At 47.6% G+C, this 27139-nt stretch overlaps 1 protein-coding gene across 3 annotated transcripts in view; it reads right to left on the minus strand.

Moving 5' to 3' along the window:
* The window catches only part of CCDC88C (coiled-coil domain containing 88C), a 127702-nt gene extending 108693 nt beyond the window's left edge, over nucleotides 1–19009 (minus strand). For all 3 annotated transcript variants that reach the window (XR_010022946.1, XM_063090665.1, XM_063090664.1), the window contains exons 1-3: nucleotides 18855–19009; nucleotides 18089–18189; nucleotides 11468–11576 (exon numbers count right to left, since the gene is read on the minus strand). Coding sequence is in view for 2 of the 3 variants with exons in the window: in XM_063090665.1 (XP_062946735.1) it covers nucleotides 11468–11576; nucleotides 18089–18189; nucleotides 18855–18914 (270 nt within the window). In the remaining variant the exon portion in view is untranslated. The remainder of the gene's footprint in view (nucleotides 1–11467; nucleotides 11577–18088; nucleotides 18190–18854) is intronic.
* Between the last annotated feature and the right edge of the window lie 8130 nt (nucleotides 19010–27139).

The raw sequence follows: 27139 nt of genomic DNA on the forward strand, positions 1-27139 counted from the left end.
TGGGGGGTGGTTAAGGACATGGGACTCCGAGGTCCTGACTCCAACCTCCTAGAGCAGAGAAGGAAACCTCAATTAGTCAGAACTAGAGGAGAATCCTTTAAAAGGGAAAAAAGAAAAGAGGAAGGCTTCGCTGGTCACACTTCCAATTACTCGCTGTTTAAGAAGGCTGCTGGAGTTTAAAAGCATGAGATCAAAAGGCTTGTCAGAGTGGCTTTGCCTTCAGAAATCAATTTATCCCACCTTTTGAACCCAGAGTTGATCGAGACCCAGAGTTTTGATACAGGCGATGCGCAGAAGTAGGAACATTTTGGAGTCTACTCAAGTCCATCACATAAACCTGCCCTCAGGGAGCGCTCAGGAGGGCCCTGTACTCCTGGCCATGGGGATCTAAGCAAAGCACCAGTGAGGCTGCCCCTCGGTGGGCATTTACTATGCTTCTCCACCCCGGGAGGTGCAGGGGCCAGAGTTCCTGCCCTGAGGGAGCCTGCAAGCTGGTGCTGCAGACACGGAGAAAAGAAGTGGGAGTTGGGAGGTGTGAGAAAATCATCAAACTCAGGTTCAGAGTCTGCACGGGCTTCCCCTGGCAGACCAAGGGAAGGTGTCTGGACAGGGGAAACTGCAAAGGCAAGACAGGGGAGCAGAGGCGAGCAAAGACTGTACCAGAGCCTGGAAATAAAAACAGCCCACACATCCCCCACTAGCTCTGCTGTGGCTCCAGCGAAGCATCTCACACAAGCACTCTGAATCCTCAACCCAGGAGCTGAGTCCGGTCATTCATTACCCTGGCTTGACGAAGGAGGAAAGGGCTTGGAGGGGTCCAGCTGCTTGCCCCGGGTCACAGCAGTGTCACGATGGCCTGGGAGTCCTGCAGGGGATTCCCACTTGCTGCAGAGGAAATGAGAAGCCGCTGGAGAGGCCGAGCAGGGAGGGATGACAGATCCAGCTGAGCTGCCGGCTGTTTTGTTTGCAGGACGGATGGGGAGGACACCATCCTGAGGCCCTCCCGGGGCAAACAAGGTAGAGGCGGCCTGAGCCAATGTGACCTCCCAAAGGAAGAAACCAGGGTAACGTAGGCGATGAAAGGAGAGGAGGGACAGATCTAAACACCTCGACCTTCCCAGGTGACCCACACCTCAGTCTCCACCTCGTTTCCTCTGAAGATTTGGACCACCTGTTTTGGATTAACCGAACCAGAAGGTTATCAAAACAGCACAGAGGTATCAGAAACCACAACTCTCCTTTCTTGTGGCATCTCAAGCTTGGGACACTCACATCTGCAACTCAGCCCATATCCATCTGAAAACTTCAATTTCGCAAGCTCTACTCTATAAAAATCAAATTCCACAAATTCCCACCCCAGAGGCGGGGGCTAGAAGACCAATTTAGCACAAGAAGTGCCAGAACTGCTTCAGAGTTGCTGGTACTGCTAAGTAGCCACATGCCACACTTTAAAGGGATGCCGCGGGAAAAGGAGGATGAGCCTATTAGGTTTCTAAGGTTTGAAAGGAGGTGTTTATTTTTTAAATTTTAAAGGCATTAAGCCTAAACTTTCGAAAGCTCAGGGGAGCCAAGCAGGCCAGACAAAGTTGAAAACAATCAATTTAATTTCCACCCCCCAGGGATTGAACCTCCCTGTACCTGACATATGGCATTTCCATCAACAAAGCAAACACCACATGAAAAGCCTGCAGGTCGTCGTGAAAACAGCAGGGGACCCAACGAGAGTGGGATTCAAAAGCTCCAGGGCCCCTACTGCACTGCACCTCCATCCTGGTTTGCACCCCCCCATTACCTGCCAAACACTCAGGGACAGAGTGGATAAGGCAGGCCCCCGTCCCCCAATTATTCAACAGTCTAGGAAGGACAACAGGTCAGGGGCCCTGGCAGGGTCATTTTAGCCTAGAGATAGGATCATGTTCCCTGAGTGCGATGACTTATTCTCGGAATCCACTGAGTCCTGGCTTATATTGTTATGTATCTTGGTCATTAACACACACGCTGCCAGTGGATGTGTTTCCATGCTGACGTGGTGACAGGAAAACAGAAGAAGATTCAGTGCCTGCTCTTAAGGAGTTTCACTGCTGGCGGGAGATAAAACCGTGAGGCTTCGTTCGATAATACACGTAAGCTGCTTAGCACACTGCAGGCACACAGTAAGCTGAAAATAAAAAGATCGTACAGGAGAAAAACGTTCAGGACAACAAGACAAGCACACATGCGTGTATGAATTCAACTGATCCAAAACAATCAGACAGCAGTCCTTGGAAGGGACCTCTGATAAACCATCAGGAATAAATGAAGGCAGCGTGGTTCCGAGGGGGGCCTGCCTACCACCTCCCTGCCAGGCCAGTGGGCATCCTATCCTCCACAAATCCTTGCTGCCACCTGGAAAGGCCTTTGTTTAATCCCACCTACAATTCTCCCAAGCAGACACTATTAATATCCCCACTTTTCAGATAAGAAAGACTCTCAGAGGTGAGGTAACATGCCCAGGGCCACAAATCTGAGGAGTGAACTCAAAGGAACCCCCAGCATGACCTTGTGCCTTTGCAAATGGTGAGGTCTGCCACTGTTTTACTCTTTATTTTTTTGGATTTGTATCTTCTGTCTCCCAAGTCCTCTATCTACACATGCAACTTTGCCCCCTCCATGTGCAGAAAACAGACTAACAGGAGCTCCCACTGGCAAGTCAGTCTGGGGACACACACAAGCTATCACTATCAGTGTTCGCTGAGTCAAGAAACTTTTTATTTCATTTGAGCCTCACAACAACCTGTAAGGTAACTACTACTCATGTTTTACAGATGAGGTGAAATGACACGCCCTAAGTCACGTTGCTCGGAACAGGGTCGCACAAGTTTCTATACCCACGAAAGAGCTAAATGCTCTTAGTTGACTAACTGGTGGAGCTCTCCCCCCTTCCTGCCCTCCCACCTCCCATCTCATTCTTTGTCCCCTGGCTTCGCCTTCCTGGCCTTCAGGTAACCAGAGAGGACCCCACCGAGTGAGCTTATCCATCTGCACTGGGCAGTGCCTAACCTCGCATCCCTAACTGAGAAGGCAAGCCTGCCTACTCCCTCCCCAGGGCCTGGCACGGCCCAGGCGCAGCTAAGGCAGGCAGCAGGAGGGTCCTCTCTGAAGCTGCACCGTGCCATCTCTTCCTGCAGAGACAGCCCCGTGTTTAGACTCGACCCTTAACCTGCTGAAGAGCCGATCCCAATCCAACAGAGAACCCTTACAGTGTACAGCGCGCAGCCTCATCCCTTTACCTTTCTGAAACCTCTCCCTCTCCCCAAAATATTACCCGCTAACTCAGAACTGGGGGCTACACCTTTTCAATCTCTCTACATTCCTCACTGAACCCACCCATTTAAGACAAGCACCTCCTCATCTTCATTACTCTGCCTTTCCCCTCATTACTAGAAAAAATAAGACTGAAATTATACCAGAAAGGATCAAGGCCCTGAATGCCATGACAAAGTAGCAGAAAACCTCTGCCTTTCCAAAAAGAACAGCTGAATGACAAAAACTGTTATTAGCGCTGGATGTGAGCCACGTGGCTGGCTTTCTGGAGGAGCAGAGCCTGCCTGGGCAAGTCCTCCTTCAGAGACGCCTTCTGATGAACCAGTTATAACATCAAACGTGCTGATCCTGGCGTTTAACACCAAAACCCAAGGCAAAGGAGAGAATCTTGTTTTGTTTCTTTTTAAAAACTTGAGAAATCTATTTCCCTCCTTTCTGTCATAAAAGGAACCGGTACCTCTAACCACTTCCTACGTCTCTGGTGCTTAGGGTACTGCCATGAAACAAGTCGCTTCTAACCTTCACTTGCTCGACCATCGCTTGAGCCTCACGACACTGATGCTCAAGCAGAGAATGAATATGAGCTCCACAAGACCTCACTAAACATTAAGCCACTGAGCACCCTCACTAAGCAGCACAGTCCATGCTTGGCTTTTGAGGGCTGAACACTCACGGTTTTAGCTGTAATTGTGCTGGAAGCACAAACGCAGATCTCTTGCTCTCTGACCACTGAGCTTCCCACCCCCAACGGCTCATCCCTCGCTTCTGTGTACGGCACCTTCCATGACAGGCTCAATTCTTTTTAAATGCATGGCTATGAATTAAGAGAAAATTTCTGGAAAAATGAAAAAGTCAATACCTCACATGGTGAGAGAACATGTATCAGGAATGTGCTTCTGGAATGAAACACCGCTCAGAGGCAGGAGAGGAGCCTGGAGGAGCCCAGAGCGTGAGTGTAAGGGTGCGAGCAGGCCTTTGGGCCAACGCCTTGGGACTGCATGTGTGCTGTGCGTGTGGGCTCCGAGCTGTATAGAACACACTGGAGCAAGGTGGGAGCCACAGGAGCCTCCGGTGGCCCCTCAACACCTGGAGTCTCACCTTCTGGTAAGATCCCTGAGCCAAGAGCAAAGGAGAGTGTGGGACAGAAGGGAAGACCCTACCAAGTCAGGGTCTGGACTCAAGGCCAGGAGGAGGAGCCCACAGAGACCAGAAAGACTGTCTGCACACACACACTCTCCCCCCACCCCTTGCCTTAAGCCTCCATGGCTCTGGCTGAATTCCAACTCTGCTAATTACATTAGACCCACCTTTCACTCCTCCCCGCCCCCTGCAATTAGCCCCGATTCTCTGCTTCTGCGGGTGCGGGGTGAAGTCTGAGGCCAGCTGCTCCCTCCCTCTCACCCCTGCCCAGCCCCTGGAAGTGCTGGTTTCAGAGTTGCCTGGAGCAGCCGGTCCCTTCCTCTGGGGCTCTGGCTGGTGTGAAACCTGGTTAACAAGGGGGAGCTGAGCAGAAGATTCGGGAAGCAGCAGTCCCAGCCTGGCCCACCACATGTGGCTTCTGGCTCAGGACCTGAATAGCTCTGCCAACCTTCACAGAACGGTTGGCCCTGCCCAGAGTAAGTTATCTCCCTACACGGTTCTAGACAGCTTGGTTTTTAGAAAGAAGCTTCTCCATGCGGCCGACAACCAAGAAAACTTGCAGCCTTGTGAGACTGTTTTCTTATCTTATTCCACGAGCCTCAGTTTCCCAGTCTGTAGAATGGGGCCAGCAATTTCTTCCTCACAATGTCAATGTAACCACGAAAAAAACGAGGTTCATGGAGCTGGCGGTAAGCTCACTTGGTCAGTGTGGTGTTCTAACACCAAGGTCAAGGGTTTGATCTCCATACCAGCCAGCCACCAAAAACAAACAAAAAGAAAGTTATTTTAAAAAAGAAAAAAAAAAGGATGAGGCTCTACAGCTCTCAGTGCAGCGCCTGGCTGGCTGAGCCCCTCCCACCCCAGCATGGAGCCCCCGAGCTCCTGGTTGCTATTCAGTGTGCCTCAACAGCATTTCTCCTGACAACAAAAAGGAGAGAAAAGGAAGGAAACCAAGTCCAACTGGCAGTCTGATGTCTTCATGCAGAAGCAAAGCCTGTCTTCCAAGAGGTTTAGGACCACGCACGTCCCCAGGGATCCTCAGCCCTGTTTGTTCCACCCCAGGCCGACAGCTGGAGCCCTGAGCTCTAAAGCACCTGGAACTAGCAGGACAGGGAGTGAATGCCTTTTGTTAAGTGTGGAAAAGGGAATTCCAGTGGCCCTGAAAGCTGCCACCCTCCTGCAGCCCAGTCCTGCCTCTCGGCCCCCTCTGGCCCCCAGCTGGCTGACCCAGAGCAGATCCGCTGCAGGGCTGAGCACAGCCCTCCTAGGCTGGGAAGCCCTCCATCCTCCCTCAGGTGCGTGCTCCAGGTACCCGCAGCTGAGCAAGTCTGCAGGGCCGCAAGAACCCTCTGTCCTCAGGGACTCTCCTTTCTGCCGACCACTCCCCCTCTGGTCTCCACTGCACCTGGCCCCTTTGTCATCCCACTGCTCTGCCCGCACTCTAACCTAGGGGGTTGCTCCCACCTTGTCGGCCTCTGCACACCTGCTTATGTGACTATAGAGGCAACACCTACCCTCCCCCAAGCCAGGGCTCCCTGGTCTGCATCCCCAGCTGGGGCTGCCCTCTGGACCCCCAGACCCACCTGCCCAACATGTCCGAAACTGACTGGCCTGCTCCCTGCCAAGCCAGCCCCTCCTCGTCCAGAGCCCTGGCCCCATCCCAGTGAGCAGCACCAACACCCACCCACAAGTCAAACGGGGACCCCAGGAGCCCCTCAATCCCCCCATCCAGGCTGACTCCCCAGGTAAGCCTCTCAGGACTGGTCCTCTTCTCTTTGCTCCTCTTGAGTTGTTTGGTCCGGACCCCACAACCTGCCCCGACTCCCCGCTCCCTCCCAACACCAGTCCATTCTCCCTATGGGTCCCAGAGTTTTCTTTCTTAAACTTTCCTTTTCAAGATTCTCCATGGATCCCCGAAGTCTTCAGGATGAAGTTCAGATTCGTTAGCATGGCACCCCAAGTGCTCCACCACCTGCAGCTCACCCCGCCCCCAGGCGCCCCAACCAGCAGCCTGTTTCACGTCTCCCAAAGCCTGGCAGGTGCCATTCCTCTCCTAGGACAGTCTGGCTCCTCACCAGTCCCTCAAGACATAGGCCAAGTGTCACCCCCTGGAGAAGGCTCTCCATGACCCTCCACCCTTCCTGGGCCTCTGTCCTGAGATGACCCAGGTCCCGTGCACACACAGGTGTTCCGGTGCTCCATCTACCTGGCCTCTCCCACCCCCCTAGACATGAGCATCTCAGGCACAGAGAACAGCCTTCATAACAGGAAAGAGAAAGAGAGAAAAGAACCAGGCGACCCCGGCAAGGCACAGCCACCTCTGGGCCACCAGAGCTTCCTCCTCCCACAGTTCATCACTCTACATCCACTAGCCAGAGAACGGGGGGACAGGAAGAGGAAAGGAGGGGCCCAGGCAGACCACCGCTCTCCCTCAGGCTCACTTCCCAAACGTGGTCTGGACAGTTCTCTCTTGAACTTGAAACTGCAAACACTCACACAGAAGCCAGAGAAGCTCCTGTTTGTCAAGACCACGGCAGACAAAGGGCTCCCACTGCTGACACGGGGCTGGGGCCCAGTCCTGGAGCTGGACCGCCCGGCCCATCATGGCCCTGTGTCCTCTAACCCCCTCCACGATCCCCTCAGACAGCCCCGCCGGAGGGCCCAAAACAGCATTCAGTGACCTCCAGCACGAAGGAGGGCCACCCAGACATACGGCAAAAATCATCTCAGGACTTCATGCGTGTGGCAGAGACACAGAAATCTTCAGTATTCAGCAGCAATAAAGAAAACACCCCAACAATAGGTGAAGGGCATGAACGGGCAATTCCCCAAAGGAAGAAAAGGCCTATAAATAAGGCAATTTTGGCAATAAGTAGCAAAAGCCTTCAAAGTATTCATGCCCTTTGACCCAGAACTCCCCGCCAGGAATTCATCTTAAGGAAATAAAAACATGTGCTGAAAGATTTACGTACCAAATATGTCCATGGTGGTATTGTTTATAATTCTGAGGACATAACTCAGTATCAATGATAGTGTAGAACCGCACGATGTAATGTCATATAGACACTAAAATTCATATTAAAAAAGAATATTTAATGGCATGGGAAAATGCTTGCTACACAATAAATGAAACACAAAAAAGCAGGTTACAAACAGTATGAACGACAAGATCCACACTTTGAAACACACACACGAGGGAGGAAAGCGTAAGTACCAAAGAGCTAGCAACGAATCCGTGGGTGGTAAGACCAAGGCCCAATTTAATTTTCTTTACGTTCTTTAATCTGCAGTAAGAAAATAATTTTATAATCAAAAACATTTTTGATTTCTGCCAAATGGGAATATCAGCTACAAAACCAAGACTACAGCCCTCCTCTTTAACTTTTAAAGTCAAAAGTGGAGAAAGTAATTTCACCTCTGTAAATTCAATACAATGTATTATTCATAAAGCAAATTCCACTTGCACTTGTAGCTATGACCTGAGAAGACTCAAAGTTCCCTCGAACACAGTCCCTACCCATTAAGGCAGTTAAGGAGACATAACCTTAAACCTTCTAGACCACACCAACGAGACAGGGTCACGAGAGTTAATATGTTTTTCACACCGACAATGTCAAATGTACATTCCTTTCTATTCTCACTTTTGACAAAAGTTTTTCATTCTTCAAACTGAGTGTGCATATTTCTAAAGATAATTCTAATTTTTAGTAGTCAGGCCATGCTTATCTAACACAACTGCCACAGAAGACTGACATCTCAAAAACAAGGCTGAGTGGGGAAAACTTATGGGCGGTGTGCTACCATTTATGGAAGTGTGGCCGGAAGACCACACCAAGCATTAAGTGCATGTGTGTACACACACATATACACATGAGCATACTTCCAAGAGCTCATGGAAAGATTCGTATTACTTTTTTAAATCTTTTTTTCCACGAACTTTCTGAAGTACCCTCATGTGTATGGCATGAGTATAAAAATGTGAACTGGACATCGCCAAATTAGTGACTGGATTTAGTAGAGGCACACTGGGGACCTCGATCTTATCAGAAAAATTTTATTTCTTAAAACAAAAAAAGGTCTCAAGCAAATAAGGAAAATTTCACATACGTTCATATTTACTTTGAGTGATAGTATATGAGTGTTCATTATAACCACATGTACTGTTTTATTTTTAATTTTTCAAAGCAATAAAGGAAAACAGAAAAGAGCTCACTGAAGATAAGGTAACCCTAGGCTGTATTTATTCTGCTGGTTCACTGGAGATAAAGAACAATCTCCTGGGTCCATTCTGACCATAGCTGGAGACCAGAAGTCAGAGAGCTGAGTTCAAGGAACTCGTAAAAACTAAACTGTGTGTTGTTCTTAACCTCTAAGTCTCAGCGGTCTCTGGTCATCATGCAGCTGTGGAATTTCAGGCCACCCCCTTGACTTGACAGACGAGAGCTCAGGAAGCCCAAAGGAGAGCTTCCTTGTGAAACAAGCTCATGCTCTTCAGGAGAGGCCCTGTCCTTCCAAGTGTCACCACTCCACTGTGCTGTAAGGAAGGAGGGGAGGCTGGGAAGTACAACAGTCTCCTGGCAGACAAGACCCCAGCTGGAGTGTGCAACCTGTTGTGGCTACCGAAAAGCCATGGGCATGAGGGACCCCCACCCACATGGGGGCTGAGCTCCCACTCTCCCCAGCTACCCAAGTAAGGAACAAAGTTTGTTTCACTTCATTCCAAGCCCTTACCCCTTACAACCTTCAGAGCTATTTTCCAAAAGGGAGGCTGGGCAGCAGTCGTTTTGGCAAACATTCTTGAATACAGTTCCCCTTTACAATAATAACCGATTATGTTAATACTACAACGGTAGGTGGGAGGGAAAAGAGGCAGGATACGCAATTGTAAATATGGCCTGATCACAATGGCATAAAACAAACGCTATTCACACCAGAACTGAAAGGAAACACTAAAAATGTTAACAGTGATTGTGTCGAGATGGTGGGCTCATGGGCGATTCTTCTTGCTACTTATTTATTTTCCAAGCTGTTTATAAAGAGCACGTATTATTTATGTGAGGAGAACTTAGCTTTATTTTACCATAAGTCGGAAGGAAAAAACACACAGCAGCACCCTGTCCCCGCAAAATGTGTCAGCCCTGAACGCAGGCCCCTTGCCAGCTTTTTCTCCCAGCAGGACTGAGAGGTGGTGGCCGCTCCAGGCGGAGGCAGGTGCTCTGGGCAAACGTTTACTTGGCTCGCTCTGAGCCAGGACCGTGGCTGCCAGCACACCCCAGCCCTGCACTCGAAGAGCTCAGTGCAGGAGCAGGGCCAGGATTCAGGGTCCTCTTCCCTACCCTAAGTCTTCTCTGAGCCTGGATGGGCCATCTTTTCCTTGTTGTGACCATTTCCATCTTCTGGAACTCTACACAGCACCCCACAGCAGCAAACCATCCTCAAACCAACACAGTCTCAAGTGGGTGTTGAGGGTTTTTTGCATGGCCCTGACCTGACCCTCAGAGATGCTGTCACCACCAGCGTGAGTCCTACAGGCCAGCAGGACTGGAGCACATCATGGCCCAGCAGCTTCACGTTACTCACAGAGAGCTGCAGAAACCTCAGTCTGAGACTTTCATTGCTGCCACTGGAGAGAGGTTGCCACCTCCCAGCCACACCTGGCACGGGAGATACACCTGTCTACCGTTAAGCCACTGGCTCTGGCCAGCCTCGAGAGCCATGCTGAATCCTGATTTTCTGTCTCTCTCGTGTTCACATCCTCCCCAGTTCTGATTCATCTGAAACTTGGGAAACAGGCCTGCACCAGGTAACTGTGGAAAGTGCTGACCTTGACAGAGACAGGGACAGACCTCAGTCTCATGCCTGCATGCCTTGCTCTACCCAAACAACCTGTCCCCTCCTCTCCTTCCCTTGACCTCCTAAACCTGGAAAACAGTTGCCCACCAAAACTCCACTCAGATGTCACCTCCAAGAAGCCTTCTCTAAATCCCCACACAGACTGGGTTCGGGGTCTTTAGCACAGTCTACTTCCCCTAGCACTAAGCACAGTACTGAAGCATCTGCTCACCATGAATGGCACCTGCAGACAGGGATTATGCCCTGAGCACCTGCTGAGCAGCCAACACAGCCACCAGACCCCTCATTACAGAGGCTAAGTGCACCAGCGGCACCACTGCCTTTGCCCAGCTTCCCCTGCATGTGGCTGTCACAAGGGAGCCACTGGCTCAAATGCCCCTGCCTACAGCATGCCTGGCCCTGGGTGTGGCTCCCCTTAGATAAGGAAAGGAACCTGCCTCTGCCCCCCAGAGCCAACTCTCATGGGGCTACCAGACCAGTCAGAGCACCTAGAGCTTCACCTGGGGTCTCAAGAAAAATCATATGGGGAAAAAAGTTGCACTGCTATGAAAACCAGGGCTCTGAGGTGCACAGTTTCAGTCCAGTTCCCATCAATGCTGGCCCCGCAGAGATCATAAACACCATCGAAGATCCCCACCAACTTTCCCAAGGCTGGGATGGCAAAAGCACTCCCTCATCAGGTCCACTTGTCTGCCCATCGACTGTCCCACTATCAGACACAATGAGCCCCTGAAAAGTGGACACTGCGCACAGTGAGCCAGATGCTCCTGCCTGCAACCTACGGGCGTGCAGGTTATGTCCGTGCCCCTACATAGCCCTTCTGTGGTCCCTTCTCTCCTCCAAGCCTTGAATGGCTCCCGTACAAAGAGTCCCTGGGCTGGGGGCTACTGATGATATCCATGTCAGGGTCCTCTCATGAAGCCTGTTTCCAGCAAGTCCCCATCCGACCACAGGCCTAGGGCCTTAGCACATGGCCCGATGCTGCAAACAGCTCCGAGAATGTTCACTGAACAAAGGAAAGCCATGCAACATCTCACCCTTACCCCAAAAAGGGTCTGAAAGAAAGCGCACCCAGCAGATGTCTAAACCTGAACCCCGCTTCCTTCTGGCTTCCTGTGGGGAAACCACATGAGGGACAACAGCACCAGACACACAGCAGAACTGCCCTTACCTGGTAGTAGGTCTTAATGTTTCTCACCAGGATGGTCAGATTCTGAATGCGAAGGTTGACGTCGTTGTTGACGTGCTTATTGATGCGTGGGTTCGTCGGCCTGGGATCTCTAGGGGAGAAACACGAGAACGGAAATCACACGTCCAATCCTCAGGGACTATGAGGCTGTGACAGCGTGGTTCAAGTCAAATCCTAACTCTGCCTCTGCCACGCCAGGACCATGGGTGAGCCACGTCACCTTCCCGCTCCCCACCTGAGCACCTGGCCCACCACAGGCCCTTCAACAACATTGTTTCCATCCCCACTGCTAGCACCACCCGTAAGGGACAGCCACGTGTCATCAACGCAGACCCAGGAAGTTATACCGAATAAAAATCATAACCTCCCCAGAAATATATTTCAAAATTAAAAGGGTTAAAAGAGGAACAAAGCAAAATCAGTGAAATATCAAGAAAGAAAAAGGGGGGAAAAAAAAGGGGGCACATTTTCTGACTGAATAAACCAATAAAATCATAATGTTCCACTTAACATGGGTTCCCCTCTGTCACCCGACTGATCTTGAGCTGGTCCTGCCTGTGATTTACAATCCAGGGACACAATTCTACCTTGAAAAACTGACAGTCAGTGACACTATATGGCATACAATGCACCCTACGAGAAATGCTGAGACACAAATAATTCATGTGTCATTCATCTTCCAACCTCAAGCTAAGTCAGTTCTGGTTGTGATGAAACTAGAAATCTACATCAAGTGATTTCTAATTTCACTCATCGATATACAGGACATTTCTCAAAATTCTCAGTGTTGCAAATGCTTCCTGTTAGAAGACAGCGCACTGAGTGGATCAGAGGTGACTTCTGCCCTCCCATGCACGGCTTTTCAGAACAAAGGCCTCCCTCCCTTTCAGCTGTCCTGAGACGCTGCAAAGGATGTCGAACTCAAGGGAGGGCTTGTCCTGACAGTTTCATCTGTCATCCAAGGCCCATGATAAAGGGGCTGAGCCTCATGGGGGCAGGTGTGGGGAGTTGAGATAAATCTCAATACCATCCGGTTCATTCAAAGCCAATAATTAATAGAAAATTAACAAATAAAAAAAACCCCTACAAATCAAAATGATTTCAAATGTCACTGGAAGTACAATGTATTTTGTAACACAAGCTGTTTAAAGTTCAACCATTAAGAAAATATTTGATATATACACCTTGAGTCCCTATGCTGTGGCATTGGTATGCAAACCCTTTTACACTTTACATGCAATCATCAGCCAGGAGTTTTATTCAGTTATCCTACAGCCCCTAAAATAGTCATGTGGGTATCTTGGGGCAACCAGAAGACCCCTTTTCAATGGTCAGGTGACAACACTGCTTATTGTCCTCACATGGAATGGAGTCTGGCTAAGTCATTTATATATGTTTCTCTTGAAGCCATTCGTTACCAAAAAAATAAAGGTTAACACTTCTGTGGAAATTAATTTAGGAAAAGAGGAGGCATTCAGAGTTTAAACTGTAAAGGCATTCTTAGTGACAGACGTGTTCCTAGCACTACAAAATAATTTATCTTAAAGGTGCAACTCTCCTCCCTTTATTATAGATACCTTAAGAGATGAGAAGCAATTTCATAGTGACAAATGTGCTTCTTAAAATAGCAGAACTTAGAGAACATGCAGGCTTTTTCTATTTTATGGTTATTATATTCCCAGCTTTCATTTAAGTCAGATGGGACCACCCCAGCAGTGCCAGGAGCCTCATTATGCACTGTGGTTGTCTGCAGCACGTGCACGGCACACACCGAGGGTCAGGAACCTGGATGTCCCTCCCATCACAGCAGGAAGCCTGTGGCCATCCCTGCTTCTGCTCTTCCCAGTCTGGGAAGAAACAGCTAATTGAAACGACACTCCAAAAGAACCCTGACATTTACTGTATTATTAATTAGATAAATCCTCATGATTATTAGTACTCCCTGCTTTAAGGCTGTCTGGGTAAAGAGGGGTTATCAGGAACAAATCAAAACAACAGTCCCAACTAAGGCTAAGGAAGGCATATATCAGTCTCCACTCTGCCCAGCACCACCATAACTCCCACCTCTCTGTGCTGCAGGAAATGGGAGTCAGGAGACAGGGATTCCAGTCCAGGTCCCAGGACTGGCCAAAGTTCTCTGGGCCTCAGTGTGCTCATCTGCAAAATGGCAACAGGGTCCTTCTAGACCTAAAAGGCTATCATTCTGTGAAGCCCAGATCTACATTAGCAAACTTGGACTGTACTTGGTTCTACATCCCAGAAAGACTTATTATAATCACCGCACAGTGGCATTTCCCCAAGGCTGTCATTAAGAACAACGATCTTCCTTACGTGTTAGCCCTAGGACATAAAAGCCCGGTGCTCTTGCAACAGGATGTCAGAGGACCGGGGAGAGATGTGGCTGTGTTGTAGCTGATCCAAACTTGGAGAGTTCCAAGTCCAAAGTGTGGGTCCCCAGGGCTACCTTTTCATAAAAACATCTAACTAGAAAAAGAGGAAATAAACTCCTGCTAGAATTTTAAAGAGAGTCATGACTTAGGTTTCTAGCAATCTTGCCCCCATCCTTTAGGAAAGCCACCCCCAACTTTTGGTCCCATTCCAAAGACTTCCTAAATTTAAAACTGAATCAAAAAACTATGTATTGATACAGACAGAAGAGATGTCCAATGTATCATCGGATAAAAAAAGGATGCTAAAAGGATGCACGATCCCATATTTGTACTAAAAAATATTAAGGACATATATTGATATATACCATAGACAACATCGAGAAGGCACCAAAACATTAACATCGCTACCTCTACATGGTAAGATTATAAGCAGTTTTTATTTTGCTCAGCTGAATGTTCCTATTTTCCTACAATGAATTTTTTGTGTAATTTTTAAGGACTCAAAGCCCCCTTTAAAGAATGTCAAATGCTACTGCCCAAAAAGGAAATGACTTAAGTTCACAAGCAAAAATCTTTTGGTTCCAACATTTTTGTGCCAACACAAACTCATTCAACCAACAAGTATTCGCCCTCTTCAGCTTTCACATCTGCAAAATGGGGACATAAACTCCTCTTTGAGTGCACTGAAGGAAAAATCATCCTTTAAATGCTTTTTAGAAGTGGAAGACATACTCCTATTGGCCTGAGGATGTTTCTAACCTCTGAGTAATTAATACATTATCCTGAATTTTGTGGCTTGCACCAGGGGTCAGAAAGGAACCTAAACAAAGCAGTGCTGAATTTACCACAGGCCTTGCAAAGGCGCAGCTCTCAACTCTAGTCTCAAGCGCCAAACTGTACTCAACAGCCTCTGCATCAAGTCGGACAGTGCCTGCTCTCATAAGTGCAGATGTACACCCGCACGTGCACACAGGCACGTGTACGCACACATTCTGCAGGCAAGCGTACACACTCATACACACACGAACCCAGCTCTGAGCCACACTCAGACAGCAAAAATGGACATCTGTTGCACATTTTCTATATGCATAATCTTATCCAATCCTCCCCAAATCTATAAAATACCATCCCCTTATCACACACCAGAAAAGTGAGGCTTAGAGAGTTTAAGTAATTTGCCCAACTTAACAGAAACAGTAAGTGGTGGAGTGGGGATTTCAACTAGTCTGCCTTGTCTGTCAAGGTTCTTAAATAATTTTCCTACAAGCAGTGAAAGATGTGTCCAAAGACACCTTGTTTTCCCGTGGGTACAGGAGGTACCCAGAGAACTTGTGCGCACAGAGGACCTATTCAGCAGGTTTCCCATGCCTCTGCATCCAGGCCACTCAATGCCACACTTTCATTCAGGAATTCCAACCTGGGCCTCCCCTGAAAGGTGAGCCCACAGGGCTTTCCTGCTTCCAGGTGCTGATGTCACCGGGAGACCAGGGCCAAGAGACTACACCACAGCCTTCTACGGCTGCCAGAGACAATGGCCAGGTCCAGCCACCTGATCCCCCAGCCAGCTGCCATATGGCTCTGGAGTGTCAGGTAACATGCCTCTTATCTGAGCTCCCAACCCAGTTAGCAATACGGCCCTCCGCAATTTCCTCAGGTCCTACCAACTTGGGAAGAATTTATCAAAATAGGCGACAGTCTGGGAGCTACTAGCATGGGAGACAAGGCAGAAAAGCCTTTTTACTCACCAGTTTGTCAGCCTGACATGTTTCCATTTGGCAGAAGTAAAATCAGAGGCTCAAACGAAGTACAGAGTTAGATGTGGGGCTAGGACTTGGGTTGCAGAGAGTCCAGTTTGGCCCTGGACTTCCGAGAACTAATACTGAGAATTATGTGATAATCTAGAGGACTAAGAATGAGGGGGAAAGGTAGGCTAGGAAAATAAAAAACCCAAAAATCTCTTATGGGGAGGGAGCCTCCAATCCTTTCTGGATTAAGATGGTGCCTACATAAGTGAATAACTGATCCCAACACCCATTAAGGGGCAGGTGCTGAGCTAAATGCTAACACATCATCTCACTTACTCCCCACAACCACTTCCAAAGGGAGGTACTTTACTTGCCATTTTACGGATGAGGAAACTGAGGCACTGAGTGACACGCGCAGCATCATACTGCTGGTATGAGGGAGACCTAGGGCTTGAACCCAGGCTGGTTACCTAGATTGTCCAACACTGGGGCTGGGGTTCTTTTACTTACTTTTTAATTAAAGCAACTGTCACACAAAGTGAAATGCATATATCCTAAGTTACAGCATGCGGAGTTTTGAAAAATGAAACATGCTCCAGTGAATATACAGAACATTCCAATCACCCCAAAAGTTCCCCTGTGCCCCCTTTCCAGTCAATCCCCACCCATTTGCAGAGGCAAACACTGTTCTGATTTCCGCCACCTGGAGAAAGGTTATTCTGATCACCCAAGCAGTAAACCACTCTCTCCCCTCTTTCCTTCTTTTACAAAGCCACCCACCCGCTTCCCCATGGTCCCCTCCTCTGTGCCAGGCCAGACCAGAGGGACCCAGAAGCACGGCTTAAGGCCTTAAGACCTGCAAACTTGCCAGTTCCCACTTACAGAATGCTTACCTTGGCCTATCACAGAGGAGAAAATGACATTTAAGATTGCCAAGGGAGGGGAGAAGCCCTTCAACTGAGTTTAGCCATGGCCAAATGCAAACGAGTGATGAGCTGGCATTTCTCAAAGGAATGGCCCAACGGGCTTTCCTGATTTACAAGCAAGTGGTAAACGCTTCAGGAATTCCAAAGGTCAGGGAAGAAAGAGAAACAGTCCCAGGGCTTTTGTTCCCTTCTGCCTGGATGTAAAAGCTGAATGAAAAGGCTGGGGATACTGCTGGTTTTTTTAATTAAACAGTCTTGGGCTTGGGTAAGGACAGGTTGAAGGTTCACTGGAATCCAGTAATTTTCGGGATCTAACAGAATGGGGGGGAGTTGCCAGAGCTCGAATCTGCCACGAGACAGCCCCAGGAAAACTCATTTTCTTCAATGTTCTCCAAGAAGTGCTGCCAAAGCTGACAACAGATTTGTTTTCTCAGGTCTAATCAAACACCGAAGCTTGGTAAGATTGGTTGTGCCTTTTCTTTTAAACATTAAGACTGTGGTGTCTCTTCCACAGCATGACACCAAATGACTTATTAAAATAAAAGCAGCAATGTTCTTGGGAAATTTTTTAAAACAGACCTTTTTAGGTAGAATCTATTTAAACCACTTTCTGGATACACCAAAGCAAACTGTTCCTCCGCCTTCGTGGGCCACAAACGAAGCTGATTCTCATTAGCTAATGGATTTATGCTCAAGCTGACAACGTGCTCAGCTGTAGGCGAGGTGAGCATCAAGGCACTGATCCACAGAGAACATTAGGATGTTTTATTTTGCTTCGAGTGCCTGTGAATCATACTGACATTCAGTTCCAATATGTTCCCTATAGTTTCTGGGTTAAAAACAGAATGCAGAGGTAGAAGCCAACGCCTACTTTATGGCAGGCTGTCACTCAGAAAGACAGGCTCTGCAGAACCAAGCAACAGGAAAGGATGTGGTCAGATGCACAAGCTACCAAGTGTAACTTCTACCAAGCCCCTGTTTAAGCTCATGCTTCCAAACACTACACAGCATCTGACTCCCTGCACCACCCCAACACAGTGACTTTAAACCCAGTTCACCTAACTCATTGCCCTTGCTCTGGGGCAACTAAAAAAGGAAAATGAAATGCACTCCTACAGGAGCTCAGAAACACAGGGGTCCCAACCTAGAATGAAACTTTACAGTCACCCTCGGATGCTCCCGGCCCACGCTGACACTTCCTGTAACCAGACACTCTGTCACAGTTCTGTGCCCCCCAAAAGAAAGGGGACCCTTTCACTTCATTGCTCAAACAATTAAGTCCTTGCGTTTAAAGTCAACTGCGCTGTCTACACCACGTGGATGACAGTCATTCAATTCCAAATTTCCTTCATCAAACACACTGCCAACCCACTGCCCTGGAGGTCTTCTGACACGGTGAATGTCGAAAAAGCGCCTTAATACTGAGATACCAGTGTCTCCACCTGCAGAGAATCCCTCCCTTGAAGCCTTACATTCCATTAATACAATTTTAAACTTTCTAAAGCTTCATTCTTTCCGACCTCCCCGAAGAAAGCAACTTACATTTGCAACATGATTTGGTTCAAAAAGATGCCGTCCACTAACTCCATGTACATACTCAGGTTGTCCTGGTTGCCGCTTCCGATCAGGCCAAAAGTTTTCACCTGCGGTTGGGGGGCGAGGAGAGAAAGGCAGGAAGTCACCCCCCCCCCCCGCACAAACGGTCTAACGCCCTCCTGGGGGCACAAGGGGCTCACCCAAGCCCACCCTCTCCCAGGGCCTCGCTCCCTTCCTCGCGCCTGGCAACAGCCGTGAGACAGGGAGGAAAACTTCTCGCCACTTTTTCCCCAGCGTTGCAGAGCGGGAAAAAAATAAAGAGGTCTTTTCAATAAATTTCTCACGTCTCAAATCCATTGGAAATCAGGGTGTCCACCCCAGCCTGCTCGCGTTCCCCCTCGGCGCCCCCCATTCCCCACCCGTCATCGCCATCCACCGAGTGGTCTCAGGGGTTCAGAAACTACGCGAGGATGTCCTTGGGGAAGGGGATCCTTTTGGGGAGTGACCAGCCCTGGGAGCCGGGGTGATCACTCGGCCCCTGTCGGCCCCAGGGCCGCCAGACAGCGCCCGGGGGGGAACAGGTGTAGCCGCTCGGGCCCTGGCCCGGCCGGCTCCTGCGCCGGGCGCACACGGGGGCGGCAGCTCGAGTTGGAACGCCTCCGGACTCCGGCCACCTGCTGCGTCCCCCGCGTCCCGGGGACCAGCCGGGGCTCTGGCCAGGTCGGGTCTGCGGCGCCCCCAGCCCGGCGGGAGAGGAGCCGGGCGCACTCACCCAGGTCACCAAGGGGCTCTGCAGGAAGAGCTCCAGGAGCTCCGAGACGGTGACGTCCATGCCGAGGCTGCGCCCGCCGGCTCCGCGCCCCGCGTCCCGTCCCCCGCGCCGCGGCACAAAGCTGCTCCAGCAGCGAGCGGCGGGCGCGGGGCTGCGGCGGCTCGCGCCCGGGAGACAAAGGCGGGGCGCGCGAGCCCACGTTCCGCGGCTTCGGCGGCCCCGCGCCCCGCCCGGGGCTGGGGGAAGGGGAGGAACAATGCGGGCGGCTCCGCCCCTCGGCGGCCCTGGGGGACCGTCGCGCCGCCTCGCGGTGCCCGCCCGGAGCCCGGGCGGGGCGGCGCGGCTGGCGGAAGGGGGTGGCGGCCCGCACGCGGCTGGGGTGGGGCAGCCGCCGGACCGCGGGTCCCGGCTCCCCACACGGGGGGTCGCCGCCGTCCCGCGCCCGCGCCGAGCGCAGCTGCCCCGCGCGTGGGGCCCCAGCACGTGGCGCCTCCCAGCGCGCGTGCGCCTGCAGCCGGCCCGGAGCCACGTGCGGGCCAGAGCGCGCGGACGTTCCTGCGCGCCGGGAGCTGGGACGCCGGGGTGGCCTCGCGCCGCCGCACGCCCGCGCTCCAGGGGAGCTCTCGCCCGCGACTGTGCTGGCCACGGGCAGGTGCAGTCCCCCAGGTGCCGCCGAGAGGTTCCGCCCGTGGCTCGAGCGCAAAGCCCGCGCCGCTCACGGCTGTACCCGGCGCGGGATGCCGGGATCTGCTCCAGGGCAGAGTTGGAAACTTTATGTTGAGTTTAGACCGTAGGAGCGCGACCTCTTGCGCCCCACCCGTGCCGCCTGCCTTCCAGAAGTTCCCGCAGGAAGCCTGTGATGTGGCCGCAGCGACATGGACCCACCCCAGCTGTGACCCCACTGTCCACCCCTCATCCCCAAACACCTCCACCGCTTTGCCGAATGGGGGCCTAATTCCAAATTCCAGATGGGGGTGCATAGCAGCAGGTTGGCGGCAGGTGGCAGGAGAAAGGGCAAGGACCCCCCCTCGGATGGAAGGCAAGCCCGGGGCTGGACCTCCCCGCTGAGGCAGCTGCGGTGCGGGACGACGCGGGAGCGGAGGCCGAGGCTCGGGGTCCCAATTCCAAGCCGATCTCTTGCTCTTCACCCTGGTAATAATTTCACCTCACGATCCAGCCATTGTTCAACGCTCTTTATACGATTTAACGAATTTAGTCCTCATGGTAACGTATTTCCCGGAGGAGCCGGCTGGTCCGGGGTGGACTTGAGTCGCCTGGCTCGGCAGGTATACAGCAGGCACTAAATGGCTGCGGGTTGGCTCCTTAGTGATTTGGAAAGTTGTTGGGGCTGCGCCATCTGCTGGTGGCCTGTGGTATTACAGCCTATTTCTGGAAGGCCTCGTTGGGCTGGGGAGGGTGTGACATTGTGGCCCCAGAAGCCAAAGCGGGCAGTCAGGGCCTCCTAAAGAGAAGTGGGGAAGTCGGGGTAACAGAAAAGACAGCGGGAGACTGCGGAGGAACTGACATTTCGAGACTACGTGGCTTTCTTGTGCACCAGAAATTCATTAAAAGAGTTCCTTCATTGCCCATGACCTAAGTCGTTTCGGAAATAGATATGCTGTGTATCCACATCTTTGCTTAGATGCCCCTGCTCTGAAAAATAAGGGATGCTGATGCGGCCAGAGTTTTTTTTCACATTGATCCACATTTTTTTGGAAAGACAAGGAAGAGGGCTTTAAAGTTCTTTATTTTCACGCTAAGAAATACATTGGACAAATGCTTTCTGACAGTTGTGAGACATTTCCCACCGTGGTGAGGGAATTTTCCCCTGGGGATGTTGACAGGCCTTGCGCCCCAGCCAGGTCAGGAATTTCTGTTTTGGGTCAATTAGCTGCTGTGTTGGTTCATGATCATTGATGTTCCCACTGCCATTTCTTGGTTTGACCACCTCACCCAGATCAAAAGGACCTGACCCTGCTCCCTCGTTCCTTGTGAGCAGCAGGTAAACTGGATAGTGCCCAGGGTGCAGGGTTGGAAAGCTTCAAAGGACTGGGTGACATGGGCAAGTTACTTCCTAGAAGTCTCATTTTGTAAAATCGGAATCAGAACATTTTCCATATATGACTTTACAGGGTAATTTTGAGGTTCAAGGTGATGCATGTAGAAGTGTTGTTGGAAACCATAAAGCGTTTTTTTTTTTTAAAGAAATTTTTAACCCATTTCTTTTTCCTGTAACTTTCTCTTAAAGGTATAGGTTGAACCATATGAAATTGCTATTCGTCAAATTTTGGTCTACAACAAATGGCAATTACATATGTTCCACCTGAAGACAATAATTTATAGTGAATACTAATTTAGTACTTACTCTGATACCAGTATTCTAAAGATGTATAGTCTGTCTCTTCCTGATCTTCTACCCCATTCTGCTACTTCTGCTTTAATAAAAACTGTTGCCCTTAAGTTTGATCAGGCTGGGGCATAAGCTTCAGGGAGCAAACACACAGCCCATCCGCTAACCACTAAGCAGAATCACTCCATTCCCTTTCCATCCCCTCCCCAACCTCCCCCCAACCTCCCCCATCATCTACCATCCCCCCTCCTTCCCTCCAAAATGCTCCTAGTCTTCCACTCCATCTCTCTGAGCCTTAATCTTTTATTTTTATAATTTTTCTTGTTCATTTCTGGGTATAAATTTATGCATTGCTTTATACATTGCTTCCTGGAAAGAAGCAGTATATATATATATATATACCTGTATATATATTTTTAAAGCATCTTTTATAGGCTTATTGGTCCATTACTTTAAGTTAATTGAGATAAAGAAACTTTAAAATTTACAAGCCAGTAGTTTATCAAGCAATACAAATTATTTTGTTTACCTCCAAGTGTAATGCTAATCCTATGGTAAACAACAAACAGAATTTTTTATACACAGTATATTTTACTTGTGTTCTTCATTCTTATAAAGGAATTTTCTCCCCCCTCTCCGAAAATACTGACTCAGGAGTGTTAGCTAATGGCATTTTCTGTGTTACCTGATAGGAACTTAAATTGTTTGTACAACCTGGGTGGGTGAGGAGGGAGGGAGTGACTATTTTTTGTGTCTCTGTATTTGATTTTTGTTAAAATGAGCTGATATTACGTTCAGAATTTTAAAATATTTTTAAAAAGTTAAGCCCACATAAGAAAACTTGATCTTAAAAAAATAAGTTGAGTGGATATTTTTGTCTTCAGGGCTTGTCACAAATATCCTTTAAATGGTCAGTTCTCAGTTGAATTCATTTAACTTTTGTCTTTTCACTTTGACATTTAAAGGTCTGGTTTTTTTTTTGTTTTTTTGTTTTTGGTGGCTGGCCATTTTGGGGACCTGAACTCTTGAACTTGGTGTTAACAGCACCATGCTAAAGGTTTAATTTAAATACAACTTTTTAAGAATATATTTCTGCATAAATCGGTATAAAATAAATAATGAAATAAACGTATCACAAAAGATTGTATTCTATGATAGTTTTATATTCTGTCATAGATCTGACATTTTGGAACAGTCTTAAAATATTGAAAAAAGTTAATGTTATTGTCAAATTCAGGAACAAAATTAAGGATTTGAGGTCCCGTTAAGATGTAATGCATAAGGGAGTATCTATGTTCCAACCTACTCCTTGTTAATGTCAGACTGCCACTTTGGGGAGGATTTTAACAAACTATTTCAAAGAAATTTTTTTCAGAGAGTAGATAATTATACACTAAAACATGAAAGGCTGAAATATATATGTAATATTGAAAACCAGGACACTCAAGTAAACTTTTTTTTTTTTTTTTTGGCAGCTGGCTGGTACAGGGATCCAAACCTGTTACCTTGGTGTTATAAGGCTGCACTCTAACCAACTGAGCTAACCAGCCAGCCTTTAAGTAAGCATATTTTTAACCAATTTCTTTTTCCTGTAACTTTCTTTTAGAGATATAGGTTGAACCACATGAAATTGCCTATTCGTCAAATTTTGGCCTACAAAAAATGGCAATTACATATGGTTCCACCTAAAGACTAACAATAATTTATAGTGAATACTAATTAATACTTACTCTGATAGTCAGTATTCTAAGCACTTTACATGACTCATTTAGTCCTTATGACAACCCTACGAGATAGGTACTATCATTCTTCCTGTTTTACAGTTAGGAGGCTGTAAATGGATGCATTTAATAAACATTATTGAGCATCTGTTAGTGGTAAACATTACGATAAGCGCTTTGGACAATGCATGAACCCGTTCTCAAGAAAGCATAAGAAGTGGACACAGAACAACTAGTTACAGATGTCTTTGTTCCTTCTCTATTGCCACTGCTTCACTTGACTAGCCTTAAAAAAATAAAAATTTTTAAAAAGAAATGAACGCAAAGTTAAACCTTTAGCATTTTTAACAGATGCATACAGATCAATAAAAATAATAAAAGTTCAATTATTTATTATGAAGCTGGATTATCAGATGATGCGATATAGTTTTATGTAATGAGAAAACCTTACTCATTTACTAAAATTGCATACATTTGGGATGAACAGCGATATGGGTTTGAGTCCTGGCTCTGCCACCTACTAGCAGTGTGACTTGAAACAAATTCCTTGATCTCTCTTAGCTGTGGTTTGCTTGTCTGCACAACATGGCTCCTATCTCCCAGGGATGTGAGGATTCGGAACAGTCTGTGAGTATATAAAGTGCCTGGCCTATCCAAGTGTTTAATAAAAAGTGGCTTTTTGATTGTTAAAATTATTACATTGTTAAGTTTATTATAGCACTTGATATTTTTCAAAGCATTCTCACTTATGTTGTCGTTTACCATAGCATTTCAATGGAGGAGATAGGTTAATTAAAATGATCTGCCTAAATTTGCCGAGCAACTTTAGATTTGGGACTAAGAGCCAGAACGAATCTGTGCTCTGTCTTCCTGATTACATGTCCTGAAGACACGCGCTATACTGTAAAGCTGCTGTCAGCTCTGTGCTCACTGCTGTTAAGAACCTTGTGGTGCAGAAGATGGAGAGTATGCAAATAAATTATTTTGAAAGAGCATCTTGGAAAGCATGTATAAGTTACAGAAAGATACATGAAAGGCTTTGTTGAGGATATGATATTTACCAGAGTTGTGTTTTTTTCTTTTGGCTGCTGGCTGGTACAGGGATCTGAACCCTTGACCTTGATGTTACAAGGCAGTGCTCTAACTGAGCTAAGTGGCCAGCCCTGACCAGAGTTTTTAAGGATGAATAAGTGTTTGCCTTGCAGAGAGGTGGGAAGGGTGTTCCAGATAGAGGGCACACCACGTGCAAAGGCGTGTGGAGGGAAGGACCTGCAAGTAGCCCCGCGTGGCTGAGACGCAGAGGGAGGTGATACTGGTATGGCAGGCAGGGGCCAGCTCATGAGGGGCCTAATGGGCACAGTCAAGGAGCTCGGACTTTATCTTAAGGAAACGAGGGAGTCACCAAAAGGCCTGACGTCAGGCAGGGACTTGATTAGGTTTGCATTTTAGAAAGATCATCTAACTATGCAACCTTGAAGAATGGCTTAATGAGGAAAAGGTGCAGGGAAATAAATCAGGAGGCTTTTGCAATAATCCCTATGAGAGATGATTAGGGCCCACACTAGAGCAGGGGAGATGGAGAGGAGGGTTGGTGGTTGTCCGAATGAGCAGTGGGAAGTGGGGGAAGGGAGACTGAGTTGTGCCACCAGCCCCAGGGAACCTACCCAGGTTCCTTTCTTTGCCCCTTGCTTCACAAAGCCTGGTGGAAATGCAGAATCTAAGGACCCTCCCAAGACCTACTTGAATCTGAATTTGTATTTTAACAAGATCTCTAGTTGATTCCTGGGCCCCTTAGAGTTTGAGAAGCAGGACTCTAGAAAGCATTGCTCATTCACCCTTTCATTGCCAGCTGGCCTCTAGCTTGAGATTCAGTTTGGTAAAGGTGGATTTATTGTAAAGGTGGATTTATTGTAAAGGTGCAGAGTGAAAGGACCTATCACAGTACAGCAGTTCCCCGTTATCTGAGCCTTCAATTCCTGTGGTTTCAGTTACCTGTGTTCAGCTGAGGTCCAAAAATATTAAATAGGGAATTCCAGAAAGAAACAAGTCATAATTTTTAAATTGCATGTGGTTCTGAGTAGCATGATGAAGCCTCTTGCCGGCCGGCTCCGTCACCCCTCCCTGTGTCCAGCACATCCCTACTGTAGACGTTCCTGCCCGGTAGTCACTTAGTAGCCGTCTTGGTCATCAAATTGACTGTTGTGGGATCGCAGTGCTGGTGTTCAAGTAACCCTTATTTTACCTAATTGTTCTATTTTATTACTAGTTATCGCTTACTGTGCCTAATTAATAAATTAAACCTTATCCTGGGCACGTATGTATAGGAAGAAACATAGTATATGCTCACATAGGATTCGGTGCTATCCGTGGCTTCAGGCATCCCCTGGGGATCTTGGAACGTGGGGACGACTGTAAAAATGATTTCAGTGGTATCTGGCATCAGGAGTATGTGGGTAATGGAAAAGAACAAAGTTTGGGATGTACAGGGCCACCCAAGTGACACACAGCAAGTAGATGAATGGCAGGAAGGAGCAGAGAGGGTGGTTCCTTTGAGCCCCAGACTGCGCTGGTTTACTTCAAAACTGCAAACTGGTAACGTTTTCACGCGGAACAGTCGATAGGGGAGACTCACGTTTATCGTTAAACACCTAAGAGTGGGCACAAACTCAACAGAGGCTTACTTGTTTCAGGGGATTCTAAAACATCAACAGGGAAATGACACGTAAGACCTTACCACTGAAAAAGTTACTTGAAAAGCAAAACAGAAAAAGACTAGGAAAAAAAAAAATGAAAAAGTTACCTTAAAAGCTCTGCTCATACAACCAAAGCAGAACAGGACGAAGTGCTTCTAGTGTGAGCTGCAGGCTCCGAACTGGGTCCTAACTCTGGGGGTCTAAAAATACCTTTTTATGATTAAACATTAAGACCTAATTGAACCACCAACAATATATGACAGTGTCTGTTTCCCCAACATTTTGCCAGCGGAGGGCATTGGCAAGATTTGAATCTTTGCAATCTGATCGAGAAATGGAGTCTCAGTGTAGTTTTAATTTGCTTTTCTCTGATTATGAGTGAACTTGAACATCATGTTTATAGGCCACCTTTTAGTAACTATTTCTGAATTGTGTTCCAATGTCTTTGTCCCTTTTTCTATAGGATTTTTGGACATCTTAGACATTTTTAAGGTTTCTTCTTATGAATTAGGATTTTTGCCCCTCTGTGATATCTATTGCACATATTTCCTGCCAATTTATCATTTGTCTCTTGACTGTGCTCTTGGTGTTTGTTTTTGTACTATTATACAGGATAGTCACACTTATCAATGTGGTGGATTACAATGATTGACTTTCAAATGATGAACCAGCCTTGCATTCCTTGGATAAACCCGAGTTGGCCATGATGATTTATTCTTTTTTGCATATTGTTAGATTCAATTTGCTACTAGTTAATTGAGAATTTTTACATCTATATTCATGAGAGATATTGGTCTGTAGTTTTCTTTCTCTGTAATGTCTTTGGTTTTGGTGTCAGGTAACGCTGATGTCATAAAATAAATTGGGAGCTGTTCCCTCCGCTTTTTATCCTTGAAGAGCTTGCATAGGGTTGGCATTATTTTTCCTTTAATACTTGGTAGGATTTGCCAGTGAAGACATCTGGGCTTGCAGTTTTTGTTGGAAGGTTTTAAACTGCAAATTCAATTTCTATAATAGATACAAACTTATCAGGTTACCTATTACTTCTTGATTAAGCTTTGGTAGTTTGTGTCTTCTAAGGAGTTTCTCCATTTCATCTAAAAATTGTCAAATTTCTGGGCATAGAGTTGTTCCTATGATTCCCTTATTATCCTTTTAAATGTCTGTAGTGTCTGTATTGATGTTCCTTTTCTCTTTCATTTTTGCTATTTAAAAAAAATTTCATAACATCACCCACTTGGGAACATTTTTCCTGTTTGCTATCCGTGTCTTCTATCTTTTTTTACCTTGGTCAGTCTTTCTAGATGTTTATCAACTTTACTGATTTTTTTTCAAAGAAAAAAAATTTTGATTTTTCTATTCTAAATTGAATTGATTTCTGTTCTTTATTTTCTTTTCACTGTGTGATTTGGGTTTAATTTCCTCTTCTTGTAGTATCTTAAGGTAAAAGCTTAGATCATCGTTTTGAGACCTTTCTTTAAAAGAAAGAAAAAAACAGCTTACTGAAATATAATTGTATAG

Source organism: Cynocephalus volans, chromosome 3 (genome assembly GCF_027409185.1).
Source record: "Cynocephalus volans isolate mCynVol1 chromosome 3, mCynVol1.pri, whole genome shotgun sequence".
Taxonomy (NCBI): Eukaryota; Metazoa; Chordata; class Mammalia; order Dermoptera; family Cynocephalidae; genus Cynocephalus; species Cynocephalus volans.